The sequence below is a fragment of the Sinohyriopsis cumingii genome, chromosome 17, assembly GCF_028554795.1.
Source record: "Sinohyriopsis cumingii isolate HCF-2022 chromosome 17, ASM2855479v2, whole genome shotgun sequence".
In the NCBI taxonomy this organism is placed as follows: Eukaryota; Metazoa; Mollusca; class Bivalvia; order Unionida; family Unionidae; genus Sinohyriopsis; species Sinohyriopsis cumingii.
In genome coordinates, this window is record NC_142977.1 from 96,667,679 (window position 1) to 96,683,160 (window position 15,482).

At 34.1% G+C, this 15,482-nt stretch overlaps 1 protein-coding gene across 2 annotated transcripts in view; it reads right to left on the reverse strand.

Moving 5' to 3' along the window:
* LOC149779488 (cation-dependent mannose-6-phosphate receptor-like) overlaps positions 1-14,885 on the reverse strand; it is a 30,661-nt gene extending 15,776 nt beyond the window's left edge. The window contains exons 1-3 of one of the 2 annotated variants that reach the window (XM_089938636.1): positions 9,285-9,631; positions 1,513-1,603; positions 669-799 (exon numbers count right to left, since the gene is read on the reverse strand). In XM_089938636.1, the coding sequence (XP_089794762.1) occupies positions 669-799; positions 1,513-1,548 (167 nt within the window). In that variant the 5' untranslated portion in view covers positions 1,549-1,603; positions 9,285-9,631. Of the gene's footprint in view, positions 1-668; positions 800-1,512; positions 1,604-9,284; positions 9,632-14,632 lie in introns of those variants that run through there. The other variant, XM_089938635.1, reaches the window with a different exon arrangement.
* Between the last annotated feature and the right edge of the window lie 597 nt (positions 14,886-15,482).

Consider the following 15,482-nt stretch of genomic DNA (forward strand, 5'->3'; position numbering starts at 1 on the left):
AGTGAATGTTGGTCATTCCAAAAGATATTTTATACGGTAGGTATAGTTTTAAGATTGCATTTCAATTTATAAGGCTGAGTACCCCACCATGTTCACCTTACGACGTAATATTCATTTCAGTTAGAGGACAGACAAATCTGCATGTTACATTACTCTGCCAGACAGGCCCAACATTTTACACACATGTTATATTTCCCGCCAGAAAGATTCATCATGTGAACCTATGAACAATTTTTAAGCATTGCACCTTGTCCCTATATATTTTGACCTAATTTCAAATTTCCCTTGTCCCCAGAATTGTTTAACTTTTGTAACATAGGAACTCCCTTGTTCCCATCCTGTCATCCTATACGTATATGCCTAGACATTACTCGTGCAGCAACAAAAACGAGCACTTTATGACCTAAAGCAAATAAATTAAATCTAAATTACCCGTCAGGCAGGAAAAGAATATAATGTAATACAATTTTCTTTTCGGGTGTAAAGACCTGATATATTTAACCGTGGGGTCAAACAAACCCCATGTATTGTAACACGTGGAATACCCGCGTGTAAAAAGTTAACGTTGCATACCACACTATGAAATATATCCAGTATAAACACACGACACAGATTATTCCTCAATGTACACGACAGGATAGACAAACATACATGCAAAAAGCACATACCTGAGAGTATTTGAAGCGTCGGCGCTGTATTGTAGAACGATCCCTTTGCTGCTATCCGAGAACGTGGCGCTGTCCTCTGTACCAAGACTATAGTAAGCAGGACTCGGGACTCCAAATCTAATCTGAACCGCCTAGATACAATGGAGAACAAAAGGAATCATGGAACAAGAGTTACCAATTACACACACACACACACACACACACACACACACACACATCGAATTTATCACAACTGGCTAAATTTGGCACAGCCTTGTTGTGCTGGAAATAATGCTATATAATTCCTTGTGTAGAAAGGTTAAAACAGCTGTTTAACTAAAAGATGTAACTATAGCATCAACCAACGTTATTATTTTTAGATAAATGTCAATCATTTGATGTGTTGTTACTGACTGTTCATCAGCTAGTGGAATTCTATTTCTTATCAGGTCAGAATTTACAGCATTATTTATTTTTCGACGAACTCTGTCTGATGATTTTTGTATATTGTTTTTATAACCCACTACACTACTCGTTTTCATCACAGGGAAAAACGAAGTATTATTCCCAGGTGCATAGTTCAGTCTAAACAAATACTTGTCAAATTGTACGAAAATATTGGAGTCACAGCATTGCTCACCTAAAATGACATTTTTAGTTAAAAGTGTCTCGTGAAGCTAATGTTGAATATCGAACTTGACCACGTAAGATATAGATGGCATACGACCTAATACTTTAATTTATTCTAGACATTTTTATCCATTATTTAGGTGTTCCAGCCCTGTAATTATTGTTCATTTATGAGACAAGCGTTTTCGAACTTGAAAACCAAAAAACCCGATCAATATGTACAACCTTTCCCTACCATGACATTATAAGCCTTCCCTTCAGTAAAAGGCATGCATGGGTTCCAAGAGAATTGATCCCTTTGTTGAGTGTCATAAATATCTGCAAATCTGAAGAAGAAAAAATATAATGTAAAGGTAGTACTGATTCACATTCATATTTGTGGTTTGGATACAACTCAAAACCAACAAGTAATGATATCCCCCTTCACTCCTTTTTCAATTTTGTTTTTCTCATATATAACTGAAACTTAATTAAAGCCTCAGTATTATAGAGCAAAGCAGAAACGTTCAGGACCAGTGTACCAATTCCTTGTTTTCTTTATACTACTAAAGCCAATATGTGTACCTGACAAAATTGTGAACCACCATAACCGTACCATCCATCAAGTAATCTTAAAAAATTCAAATCTGGGTATATATAACCGCTGGGTTTGAGTGTACGCAGCCTTCGAATCAAATAAGATTATTTGAACTTCATACTCTGTTTTGAGTTATGGGCAATCCCAGTTAAAATTACATCACTGAAAGTACGGCCTGGAGAAGAGACGTATTCCTCCACTGGGCTCCTTTCCACTTCATTGGTTTGACAATCTCATATATGGAGATTCATTCTAATATATAATTTCTGTGTTTTTCCAACACATTGGGAGCTGCATACCTTGCATGTGATGAGGTAGAAAACATTTTCTGTTTTGTATGGTAGCAATATGAAACTTTTCACCTGTGACTGTGCTGGAAAATGTGTTTGTTTCCTTCATGTGTTGGCATGTCTAGCTTCGTTTGTTTCCACAAGGCTTCAATTTACAACCTATTATTTGATTTCTTATTGGCTTAAAATTTGCCCTGATTATTATGTCTCTCAAATTTTGAGGTCTGCGAAATGATACTACTGGTTTCTATGGAAAGATCAAAATAAGCGGGTTACAGGATTCAGTGATTGTCGGATGAGACACCTTTCGATAAGATGTGCGGAGAACTGACACAACATCTGACAAAGCGGGGCTTGTGTTGACCTCCTAAAATACAAGGAAAAGAACACGTGGAACGAACACGCTTTGCGTTCAACCCAGAGAACCTACAGGTAGGTAGCATCATTCACAAACATTTGCACCAGTTTTGCACCATTGTTTGTCAGTTTTTCTGTTATATCTATTATCTCCCTGACCAACACCTTCTTCTGTGTATATGTGTGTGTGTTTGAAAAACAAAACTTTTTTATTAGTTTCTTAATAGAATATTTTACTTGATACGTAGTTAAATGCTAAGTGTTTTATTTTAGCACGTATGCCTCCATTAAAATTTATTTCAGAAAAAGAACAGTTGAAACGATGAAACTAAAAATATTAAACAGTGTTCATTAAACAGTCGAAAAAAGAGAAAAAAGAAACTTTTAACTCATTCTCTGCTTTAAAGGCATTATATTTACTAATTTATTTTCCCTGACCTACAATTATAAACCTCTTTTCCCTCTTTTTCAAAACTAATTTTACGTGATCTGTAATACTTGGGTAGAATTTTTCCATCAATTAAAATCATTATATCAACTTAACCGAAAACATTAAACTACATGTACTCAACAATAAACTGTACAAATGAAAATAAAACAGATAATGAGCATTAAAAACCAACTTTAGGGATATTTAATGCCTTTACCTAATCTGTATTAATATGCTAAGCTTTGACTCAAACTCAAGATCAACAAATGATCTAGTTATTCAATCCATTCTCTGAAAACAAGGTTAACCAAATAAATCAAGCAAATAACCTCCAAACCCCAACTCCATCACAGAAACCTCAATATTTTAAAAATTCAAGTATGTGGTTAAGTACCAAATATACGTTTTTGTAAAACAAATGATATAATATCCACTGAATAAACAATATTTTTATATTTTAACCTTCGAGACCCAAACCTCATGGCACAAACCACAACATATTTAAATTACAAGTCTGCAGTTATACGAAAACACTTTAAACCAAGTCGGCGCGCTTAACACATCCACTAAATAAACCATATTTTGTTCAAATCTAATACTGAAAAGAGGACAATAAAGGATATACAAGACAACGTTTGACGATGTCACTACCGTAATCAACAATAAATTAAAGAAAATAAACTTTGTACGCAGAGTAAATAAAGTGGTTGAACAAGAAAAGGAAATATATGCCTTTCGCAGTGCCAATGATTTGGAGAGATCCAACAGATCATATCAGCAATGGCTACTTCTGCATGGTACCTCCAGTTGGGAAAGGTGTGTCAAAGAAGAAAATGTGGACTGCATTATCCAAACACCCCATCATCAATACGTTCAGTACCCCACGGAGAGGGACTGCGGGTTCATGATGCAACAGAATCATTCTCACTTGAGTCTGACGAGGAAAAGGAAAGATGAGACTTCTAGTACTGAGCCATCAATGTCACATGACCCATATTTTCTCCAATCTTCTTCTTCTGAACCACACCTGATAACAAGAGGTGAAATGAATGACCTCGTCAGGGATTTGAAACTATCCAAGAGTAAGGCAGAGATGGTGGGCTCCAGACCACAGCAGTGGAATCTCCTGGCAGGTGATGTTAGGGTTTTCATGTTCCATGACCGTCAAAAGGATCTTGTCCCAATCTTCATCATGGAAGGTGGTCTCGTAGCCTGCAACAGCATCGATGATGTGATGGCAGCCCTCAACATCATTCATCATCCAGATGAATAGAGACTGTTCATTGATTCATCGAAGACGAGTATAAATCTGTTCGTCTGCATAATGGCAATGTGTTTCCAGCAATTATAGTTGGTCATGCAGTCCATATGAAGGAAACTTATGAGTACATGAAACAACATTTGAGGTTCATATACAATGGCCAACATCAGTGGCAGCTTTGTGGCAGTTTGAAGGTACTTGCTCTCTTATTTTATGTCTGCACACTGGATATACGATATGCTGCTGTTTTCTCTGCGAATTAGATAGTCGTGCGAGAGATTCCCACTACATCACTACATCAAAAGAGACTGGCCACTCCGACAGTCAGTGGAGCCTGTGAGGAAAAGTGTTCAGCATCCATCACTTGTTAAATCAAGAAATATTGTTTTACCACCCTTGCACATCAAGTCTGGTCTGATGAAGAACTTTGTCAAAGCTATGGACAAAACACAGCAGCTTTCAGGTACCTCTGTGGAGAATTGACAAGGTTAAGTGAAGCTAAGATAAATGAAGGTGTCTTTGGTTGGTCCTCAGATTCGTGAACTTCTTTGAAATGATGCATTTGAATGTGCACTGCTTGGCAAAGAAACGGCGGCAGTGAAAGCCTTCCAGTTAGTGGCAACCAATTTTATCTGGAAAAACAGGGTAGACGCCTACAGGAAGTTGGCGGGAAACCTCCTCAAGACATACAAAAACCTTGGTTGCAACATGTCACTAAAGATACATTGTTTTGAGTCTCATCTAAATTTTTCCCACCGAAATGCTGAGCAATGAGCGACGAGCACGGTGAGCAATTTCATCAGCACACTGCAACAATGCAGAAACGCTATCAGGGAACATGGAGCCCATCAATGCGCAAACTTTTGCTGGACAGTGACAAGAGATGCGTACAAGAGACAAGACAAGAAGCGCCGAGTACACGCTGAATAAGGACTAAGCTATGTATATATTAGTTTTTTGTCTATTGTTTCATAATAAATTTTATTTATTTGACCCTTTTGCTGTTTTTTTAAGTGTTACACAAGCAAGACAGGTGAAATATTATTATGTAAAGCAACCGTAAACACATGAAAAGACTTTGGTTTACAATTTATGATTACAACTCTACTATCTACAAAATATACATAGACGTAAAATCTAATAACTTAAATATCTTGGAATCAGTAGCCAATCAGTTGTTTTAATTGTCATATTTGAATTCAGCATAAAATCCACAATAAACAGCATATTTCACCTATGAAGCTAAGACATTTTAGACTAGTGTATTCAAACTATATAAAAAATGGAAATAATGTGTATTATCGATCAAGAATAACTTGAATTAATTTATGTGGTGTAGTGCAGTTGAAATAAGGTACCTTTTTAAACACTTTAACATGGTTTAAGGTCAGATAGATGATGTATTGAATATCTGATCACAGTTCAGTAAAATGTACCCGTCACAGGCTTGTCGAAGAATACGCCTTATATTAACTGAGCACACCTGCTGTATGAACGTTGCTAGTGAATGGCTTGAATCTGATTTAGATTATAGGTGATTCAGTTTGAATAATATCGAGAGCTCATAACCTTTCGTTTCGGATGGGGATTCCAATGGAGGTTACCTAAAGAAATCAATTGAAGCGATATTCCAAGACAGCATAGAATCCTCTCTGCAATGACGGCCAGAACCATAACCTTACATTAAACATTCTTTGAAACTATCAGACTAACGCATCACATCGACTTTTGCAAGACAATTAAAAAGAGATCAGAGGTAATAAAAACGCTGGCAGATATGAAATAGAGCTAATAAATGAAACTGCGAAACAATATAAATACATGAATGATATAAAGGATATATATATATATATATATATATATATATATATATATATATATATATATATATATATATATATATATATAGAGAGAGAGAGAGAGAGAGAGAGAGAGAGAGAGAGAGAGATGTGTCCTTGAACTAATATTATATTCACATATAAGATATTGTATCTAACAAATACTGATATTTGCATGCTTCAGCTGTAGTCAAAACATGAATATTGACCAAACGGGAAGTCGAAACACATTCCACTAAAGATGTACTTGCAAATGTGAAGAAAAACACTAAATTGGGGTTTTCTTGTTCGATCATCAACGAAGTAACTTTGACACTAAAAGTTGAACTGAAACTAATGGTACCATAATAATTGATTCAACATTTAATTACCTGACACACCACAAAATACCAAAATCCAAACGAAGAGAATTTCAACCACTTCTAACTCATCATAGAATAAAAAGAGAAATAAACATAATTATTGGATAAACTTAAACTAATAATATCGCCAGAAAGCTCCGGAACTCATTTTAGTGGGCAATTATAAAAATATAGATTTAAAGATCGAGATGATGAAAGTAAATGCCAATTGTTTTTAAATTTTGAAGAAGTTAAGCCATAAGGATTGAAAAATAGGAATTACACAAATTAGAGAATTTGGTCAAGTAAGATTCTAGCCATATCTATAGACTAAAGTCTGAAAAGAAGAAAACAGATTTTACTCATTTAGACTGATATCGCAGAACATGTAAAATAAACATTATGAACAAAAATCAAACGGAGGTGAACTTCAAAGTATGTTTGATATGCAAGAAACCAAGTTTTGCCAAGAAGTAAATTATAATATACATTGGGTGTTTTTGTCGCCCCAAATTTTGTAGTACTACATATACTAGATAAATATAAGACAATAAGTGGAAATTCATATATAAAGTTCCCATTATGGGTAAAAGAGAAGAGAAGCCTATAATAGAGTTCAAAATAGGGACATTATTTTTATGTCATAGAATGTATTATAAATCCAGCAAGAAATTATCCCAAAAAATAAAAACAAACATAAGTTTAGCAAATATAAACACTGATGATCATCAATCTATCTGCAATAAAAATAAACAAGACATAAACGATTTGAAAATTTACATTGTTTGTGAATATATACTAGGCCATTTTAAGGATGGATTGCATGATGCACCAGTAAAAGAACTGTGTGACCTGACAAGAAACCACTATGATTTCAGAAGTCGTAAAGATGAAAAGCATGTATGAAAGGAACCAGAAAATAAAAAGCTACCATTGTAAATGTGCAAATATTGTGTTTTACCTAACAATAAATCAAACTAAAATTGCTTTAATTTGGTCCTTCATTTACTTACATTAAAGTAGAACGACATAGTTCTGATGACAAGAGATATTTAGTATATTACTTAAAGACACGCCCATGAAAATTTTACGACGGCCCTGGGAACAAAGTTGGTTTTTTCAAACAATTTTCCATGTACAGTTTATATTTTCAATAAAGAGCCCAATAACTGTAACACTCTTAAGATTTTTTACAGTACTATTGAAGTTTTGCACTATAAAGAACATAGATATTTCATAATGTTTACCGCTGAATGCTAACTTGCTAGGTTCTTTGCCTTATCTATTTTCATTTTTATTTTTTGGGGGGGAATCAAAGTCTTTGTTTCCTGGTGAACACTAATGAGTAATTCTAATTATTGTCCAATCTATCATCAAGATCAATTACATTGATATTATGATCTCTTAAACGTCTATGTTCTAGTGGATGTATTAATGGACATAAATGTTGGACAGTTCATGAGAACAAAATCAAACGTTCATATATTAAGTATTCTCTTTATGCAATTTGTAACATGAAATAAAGCCATATAAGGAAATTATTTCAAGTTTATCTATTTCAATCTGAAATATTTGAAACTTTATAAAAGAAATTATCAGGTTCATAGAGAAGTTTCCTCAACACATTCACACACACATACAGATCAATATATATATATATATATATATATATATATATATATATATATATATATATATATATATATATATATATATATATATATATATATATATACTTATGTGTGTGCATTTAAAGTTTCTTTTCTTTTTGGATTATTGGCAGGTATAATCCTTGTCGAACTGTAGCTATTATGTGCCCTCATCGATCAAATCTATCAGTATGATAAGAGGACAAATTGCTACAACTAACACTACCGAATGCCGTATGTTTTCTTGCTCTTCAAAGAAACATTTTGTTGGTTCTGTTAACTAGTACTTCGTTTTATACGCTTGTCAATAATATATACTGGGTAATCCTTCAAAAGCAATCAACATATTTGTATATTATGGAATTAAAATACTTTCCAGGATTCTCTGCCTTATTGGTCATATAAAGAATCATTACATAAGAAGTAATGTTATCATCCTGTAGACAAATATTCCGGTATAATACAATCCTATTAACCACGTACATTCTCTCTGATATTTTGGCCGTGTAAATGTAATTCTCAGATTGTGAGGAAAAAACATAGCCATTATATCAGAGGCACGTGTAGATAAATATTCCAAGTTACAGTCTTCTAATCCTTCAGACGTTTTTACAAATGTAACTGCGATTTGAGGAAGAACGTTGAATACAACGTACTGTGATCTGCTAATATCTGGAATTTTAAACTTCGGACTTTATACGATACATTGAACAGCTTATCTACCAATGATGTATGCATCCTTTGGTCTTGACTATAATTTTCTCAGCTTTTTAGTCGTGACAACTTACTCTGTTTTGCTTGTCGTCAAAGACACTAGTAGCCAATAATATTTGGTCGTCATGAGAATGTTGTGATTATTTAACTCGACAAACCACTACAAACAATATACATGTTATGACTATAATAAGGCATTTTCACAGATTCTAACCGCAGCGCGAGCGCAGAGACATAACCGACACAGACAATTGATTTTCGCATTGCAAAAATGAAGTAAATGGTCGCGGATGCACACGAATACTTTTTGTTCCCATGTGGAAAACCACACATGTATCTGTATGTGTGTCTGTGTGTGTAAATGTGTGTGTATGATTTGGATTTTTAACGTAGGTTTAAAAATAATATGTTCAGTCATATCGCTACGATGTCTGCAGTGCAGCAGTTTATAGTGATGTCAATAACTGGGGCATCATGCTGCAGACATGTAGCATCATGTCCCATCCATTCACATTATCCTGACACCAGACCACCCAGATCCAACACTAACCTTGAAATGCTGAGCGTCAAGGGAGAATGATGCTAGTACCATTTTTATAAGTCTTTGGTATGATTCGGCTGGGCTTCGAATCCATGACCTCCCGCATCTGACCACTTATGCCACCGGAGCAGTCCACGCACGTGTGCAGAAAGGATAAAGTCATGGCTTGAGAAAGAGTTTGCTCATAATAGTAACTGCCGTCTTAAAAGCCTACAATACATCTACTTTTTATGACTTTGACGGCATTAATTATGAGTTACGTCATTTGTATCACATCATTGTACATATAGATCTTGTTACATTTTTCCTTATCAAGAACAGCAAACAAAATGTTCTCCGCTTGTCAAAAACAATGTATATGAAAGTTAGCGTGAACAGGTTTAAAAAGGAACTAATTCCACGTGAAAGAAACAAAAGAATAAATTAAATAGTGAATGCTTAAAAAAAATGCGATATTATTAATTGGTGAGATCTTAGGTTGAAAAAATTGCCTAATTAATTCCATTTTTACAGATATTTAACAATGTGAGTAGAGACGTATATGTTTCAGCGACAATTGTTACACTTACTGTTAAAAAAGAGCATCTATTACGTAATATGCAGTACACTTTACGACCTTGCTGTCATTACTCCTCTTAGCTTCGCCAAGAACCACACCCTGTCTATTTGGCATTATTTTATGTCCTTTTGATTAATGCGCTTTCCCTTATCTCTGTTACTTTTTAAAATGTATTCGTTTAAATGTTATCAACTTACACTGAATGCAGAGACACGTAATCCGAACCGAAATGGTCAATACATTTGGTTGAAAACATCAAGGCTTGAAAACAGAAGGAAACAAAAATGGAAACCATCAGTTAAAACACGGAGGGGATAACATTTAAAGAAAGCAGACATTAGAGCCAGAAGTTCCAGAACGACGGGACGTAAAACGTTGTGATGAAATAGAGTTGACGAAATTGCAAAATGACTCAGCATATTGCTTAATAGCTTTAATAATTTAAAAATTGATCTCGAGAATGAATCAAAAACCTAGAAGCTTTATAGAGATTATTTTCAGAAGCAACTGTAAACTGACTATTTTCTCTAGAAGAAGAAAGAGAGCTAGGCGATTATGTAAATTCTACTGCAACTGTATATTCACAAATTAGAGTATAGACGTTCAAATTTGTCAGAAAATAAAAATTATATAAGTAAAGGAAAAATCAAAGGCTATGGAGATATTTGAAATGTTTGCAAAAAATGGGACACAAATTGCTGTTTATTAAAGAGATTTAGAAATAACTTTTGAAACAATATTGACAATATTGTTACAAAAGTTTTTGAGAAGACTACCAACTGGGAAAATGTAAAACAAACAACTGTAAGGAAAGGTGTAAGAATTGTTACAATATATGGTTACATATATAACATTAACAAGTTTTGAAAGAGAGTCATTCTTTTAAATATGTAAAGTATTGATAACTATTCATTTGAGTTTGCTATCAATGGCATACGTAATAAGGAGACTTTACATTAGGTGTTAAAAATTATTTATTTACTGGCTGATAATGCCATTTTGTTAATTAGGATTGTCTTTCTAATTTTACAAACTGGTGAAAACTTAAATTGCATAAGCTCATATAATATTAATAAGCGATTGTTTATTTGTTGATAATGGACGATTGTGTATTTCTTGGTAATAAACGATTGTGTATTTATTGATAATGGACGATTGTGTATTTATTGATAATGGACGATTGTGTATTTATTGATAATGGACGATTGTGTATTTATTGATAATGGACGATTGTGTATTTGTTTTATGATATACGCCTTTTAATCGTAATCTGTTGCCTTGATGTTTGCAATATTTTCACCTTTTTTACTCACTCCATACATGTCTACAAATTATTATCAACATTCTCTTGTCTTCACTCCATTATTATGATTTCATCGTCTATCCTTTGTCAGATTGCTAAAATCTGTTTATCAGCTGCTGATATAGTATTGGTTACCACGTCGGTGTTTATATCAGATTTGTTTCCTAAATTAAATGTTTTAGATTTTGTATATATGATATAACAATAGATTGCATTAGCAAATAACTATTTAACGAAACTAAAACATGCCACCAATTGCACAGTTTAATCTAAGTTCTGAATCTAAATTTAATGTACATTTGTTTGTTTGTTTATCACAGATAGCAATACCTTAATTAAATCATGCTTTTGTACGTACAACGTTTTATATATAGTTCGTTTTATTTTAACGTTTTATTGTTTAAACATTTTAGTTTATACTTTGTTGTTTGTTGGCTGGTTTTGAATTTTGAAAATGTTGTTTATCAAGCTGAGGGTTTATAGGTCGTTATAGCGTCTAACTACATACTAGTAATTTAAAATGTCGTGGTGTATCCGGTTGGGTTTATAGGTCGTTATAGCGTCTAACTACATACTAGTATTTTAAAATGTCGTGGTGTATCCGGTTGGGTTTATAGGTCGTTATAGCGTCTAACTACATACTAGTATTTTAAAATGTCGTGGTGTATCTGGTTGGGTTTATAGGTCGTTATAGCGTCTAACTACATACTAGTATTTAAAATGTCGTGGTGTATCCGGTTGGGTTTATAGGTCGTTATAGCGTCTAACTACATACTAGTATTCAAAATGTCGTGGTGTATCCGGTTTATAGGTCGTTATAGCGTCTAACTACATACTAGTATTCAAAATGTCGTGGTGTATCCGGTTGGGTTTATAGGTCGTTATAGCGTCTAATTACATACTAGTATTGTAAAATGTCGTGGTGTATCCGGTTGGGTTTATAGGTCGTTATAGCGTCTAACTACATACTAGTATTTTAAAATGTCGTGGTGTATCCGGTTGGGTTTATAGGTCGTTATAGCGTCTAACTACATACTAGTATTTTAAAATGTTGTGGTGTATCCGGTTGGGTTTATAGGTCGTTATAGCGTCTAACTACATACTAGTATTTTAAAATGTCGTGGTGTATCCGGTTGGGTTTATAGGTCGTTATAGCGTCTAACTACATACTAGTATTTTAAAATGTCGTGGTGTATCCGGTTGGGTTTATAGGTCGTTATAGCGTCTAACTACATACTAGTAATTTAAAATGTCGTGGTGTATCCGGTTGGGTTTATAGGTCGTTATAGCGTCTAACTACATACTAGTATTTTAAAATGTCGTGGTGTATCTGGTTGGGTTTATAGGTCGTTATAGCGTCTAACTACATACTAGTATTTTAAAATGTCGTGGTGTATCCGGTTGGGTTTATAGGTCGTTATAGCGTCTAACTACATACTAGTATTGTAAAATGTCGTGGTGTATCCGGTTGGGTTTATAGGTCGTTATAGCGTCTAACTACATACTAGTATTGTAAAATGTCGTGGTGTATCCGGTTGGGTTTATAGGTCGTTATAGCGTCTAACTACATACTAGTAATTTAAAATGTCGTGGTGTATCCGGTTGGGTTTATAGGTCGTTATAGCGTCTAACTACATACTAGTATTTTAAAATGTCGTGGTGTATCCGGTTGGGTTTATAGGTCGTTATAGCGTCTAACTACATGCTAGTAATTTAAAATGTCGTGGTGTATCCGGTTGGGTTTATAGGTCGTTATAGCGTCTAACTACATGCTAGTAATTTAAAATGTCGTGGTGTATCCGGTTGGGTTTATAGGTCGTTATAGCGTCTAACTACATACTAGTATTGTAAAATGTCGTGGTGTATCCGGTTGGGTTTATAGGTCGTTATAGCGTCTAACTACATACTAGTATTTTAAAATGTCGTGGTGTATCCGGTTGGGTTTATAGGTCGTTATAGCGTCTAACTACATACTAGTATTTTAAAATGTCGTGGTGTATCCGGTTGGGTTTATAGGTCGTTATAGCGTCTAACTACATACTAGTATTTTAAAATGTCGTGGTGTATCCGGTTGGGTTTGAGGTTGTGGACTAGTTGTTTATTTCTGAGTTGTCAAAGTTTGTTTCTGAGAATTTTTCAAATTGTATGGCGCTTGGGCTGAAATAAAACCTTTAGCACTTTATTAGACTTTTCAAAACCTCTGCGTGAATTTTAATGTCATTTTTGTGCAATTTCCACTATTTATTGTGGAGTATTATTATTTCCTAATTTCTTTATTATTATGGGTGCATGGGTGCAAGAATTAGTTTATTCGGCGAGAAAGTATCTGGTTGTATACTATACTACTAGCCAGCACAAGGTATATAGGTGTAAAGTAAGTACTTGTACTCATCATAGCGATCAGTGTTCGTTTATATTGTTACTAAGCAGAAGACAAAGTATGTTTCATTGATTCAGATCCAAGATTCCAATGAGATGGGGGAAATACAATCAAAGTTCGATTAGAATTCTTCCATGATAGAAGTTTATGTATATCTTGTTGCTGTAGTATGGCGTGCATGTTATACGTACACGAGTCAAGAATTAGACTTTGGTGTGCGATAAGTACAAGTTTGATTAGGATGTGATACAAAGAAAGAAAGAAATAACTGGGGGTGACGTCGGGGATTCTGAACTGCCCATATGCTCAAACTATTGTGCTGTTCAAAGCAGTATGAGCGATAGGTTACTACTATGAAAGTTGTACGCGCATTTTACATTTTGGTGGAAAGATAACGTTTGTGTATAAACGGCAACTCATAGTGGCATGCATTTTTGGCATATTCATTTGGAGAAAACTCCAAAAGCTACCGAAGGCATGCATGTATTCTAATTTTATTAATGCCTTATAGTAATGAAAACATACAGAAAGTGGGTTTTTTAAATATTATATTTTTATTCTTTGAGATTATTTTTGCAAAGCAATTTCACAGTTATTGTCTATTTCACAAATTTTGAGATGATTATGACAAAATGTCTTCTAAAAATGTTTTAGTTAAAAACAGATCCCTTGCTGTATAAGTTCGAACTTGTCGTTTGGTGATGCCTTATGTCGTTGTCGTACGGAATTACTGTTGAGCTTGACGTTCTACTTTGTATGCATTTGTATTGTTGTAATAGTATAGCTTCAAGGTAAACAAAATAAACAAAATAATTATGTTCTGAAAATTTGAATTCAGAATGTATAAATGAAATTAGCAAGATCAATTGTTATATTTACCAATAAACAAGCATCTTCTCTAGTCATTACTTTTCAAATAGACTTTGTAAAGATAATTTTAAAGACAGTCATACACACCCGTGAGGCGTGTGTACAATTGAATAATTTCGTACCCCGAATAAAGGGGAAAATGCGATTTTTAGTCTCTAACAAAACAGAAGTACATGTAGAATACGAGTATTTAGGTTATAAAGGAAATGTATTCATTAGAAGCATCAGCTGAAAGCTCTACTCACTGTGGTGTGCCGTCGGTTTTGGAAATTGGATGTAGATCTAGTTTCCCTCCATCTTCTGTTTGGCATGAGCATATTCCGGTCTTGCTGCATTTGCCTTCTGTAAGTCGGAAATGGCAGGAAATAATGAGGAGCAACAAAACACTTTTTGCGACTATAGCTAGAATTATATTGTCATGCATTTTCATACAACACCGACTCAGTTTCATTGATTACTTTGATGAACATACTGTGTTACCGGGTATGTAGCAATACACGGACGATATACATGTCTGATTACAGATAACGGGCAAAGGCCATGTTAATCAAACATAGAACTATCGATAACACGATATTTGAAGTTTAGCTTATCACAGCGAACACTTTGCATGACGGACTGGGTCAAAAATTTGGATCTGCCCATAGACCAGGTGGCCCAACATTGTGGTTTGACAAACACTTGCAATATTATCTAACAATTGCCAGAAGGGCCAGTCTGTCAATAAACATTATGCACTTTCGTCAGATACAAAGTCGTATTATATCATTTCTAGCATAATTTATGTTGCGATATGCATGTCTCGAGGAAAGAAAGCTATGAAAATTAAGATTTAGTTTTGCTAAATGAAACCGATTTACATGATTATATTACTTAGTGTGTCTGTTAACATACCATACACTATTTATAATATTTTTAAAACTTATGTCTTTTAATTACAAGTATGAACTTTCCCACATGCATATTTTTATGTATAAATTTCAAAACAGAACTTTCTTGTTTTGTGTTATCACTATGTTCAATATGATAACTAGAAATGGCCATATGTTTGCTTTCTGAAGGTAAACATATGCTATGGCTAGAATAACCACTACA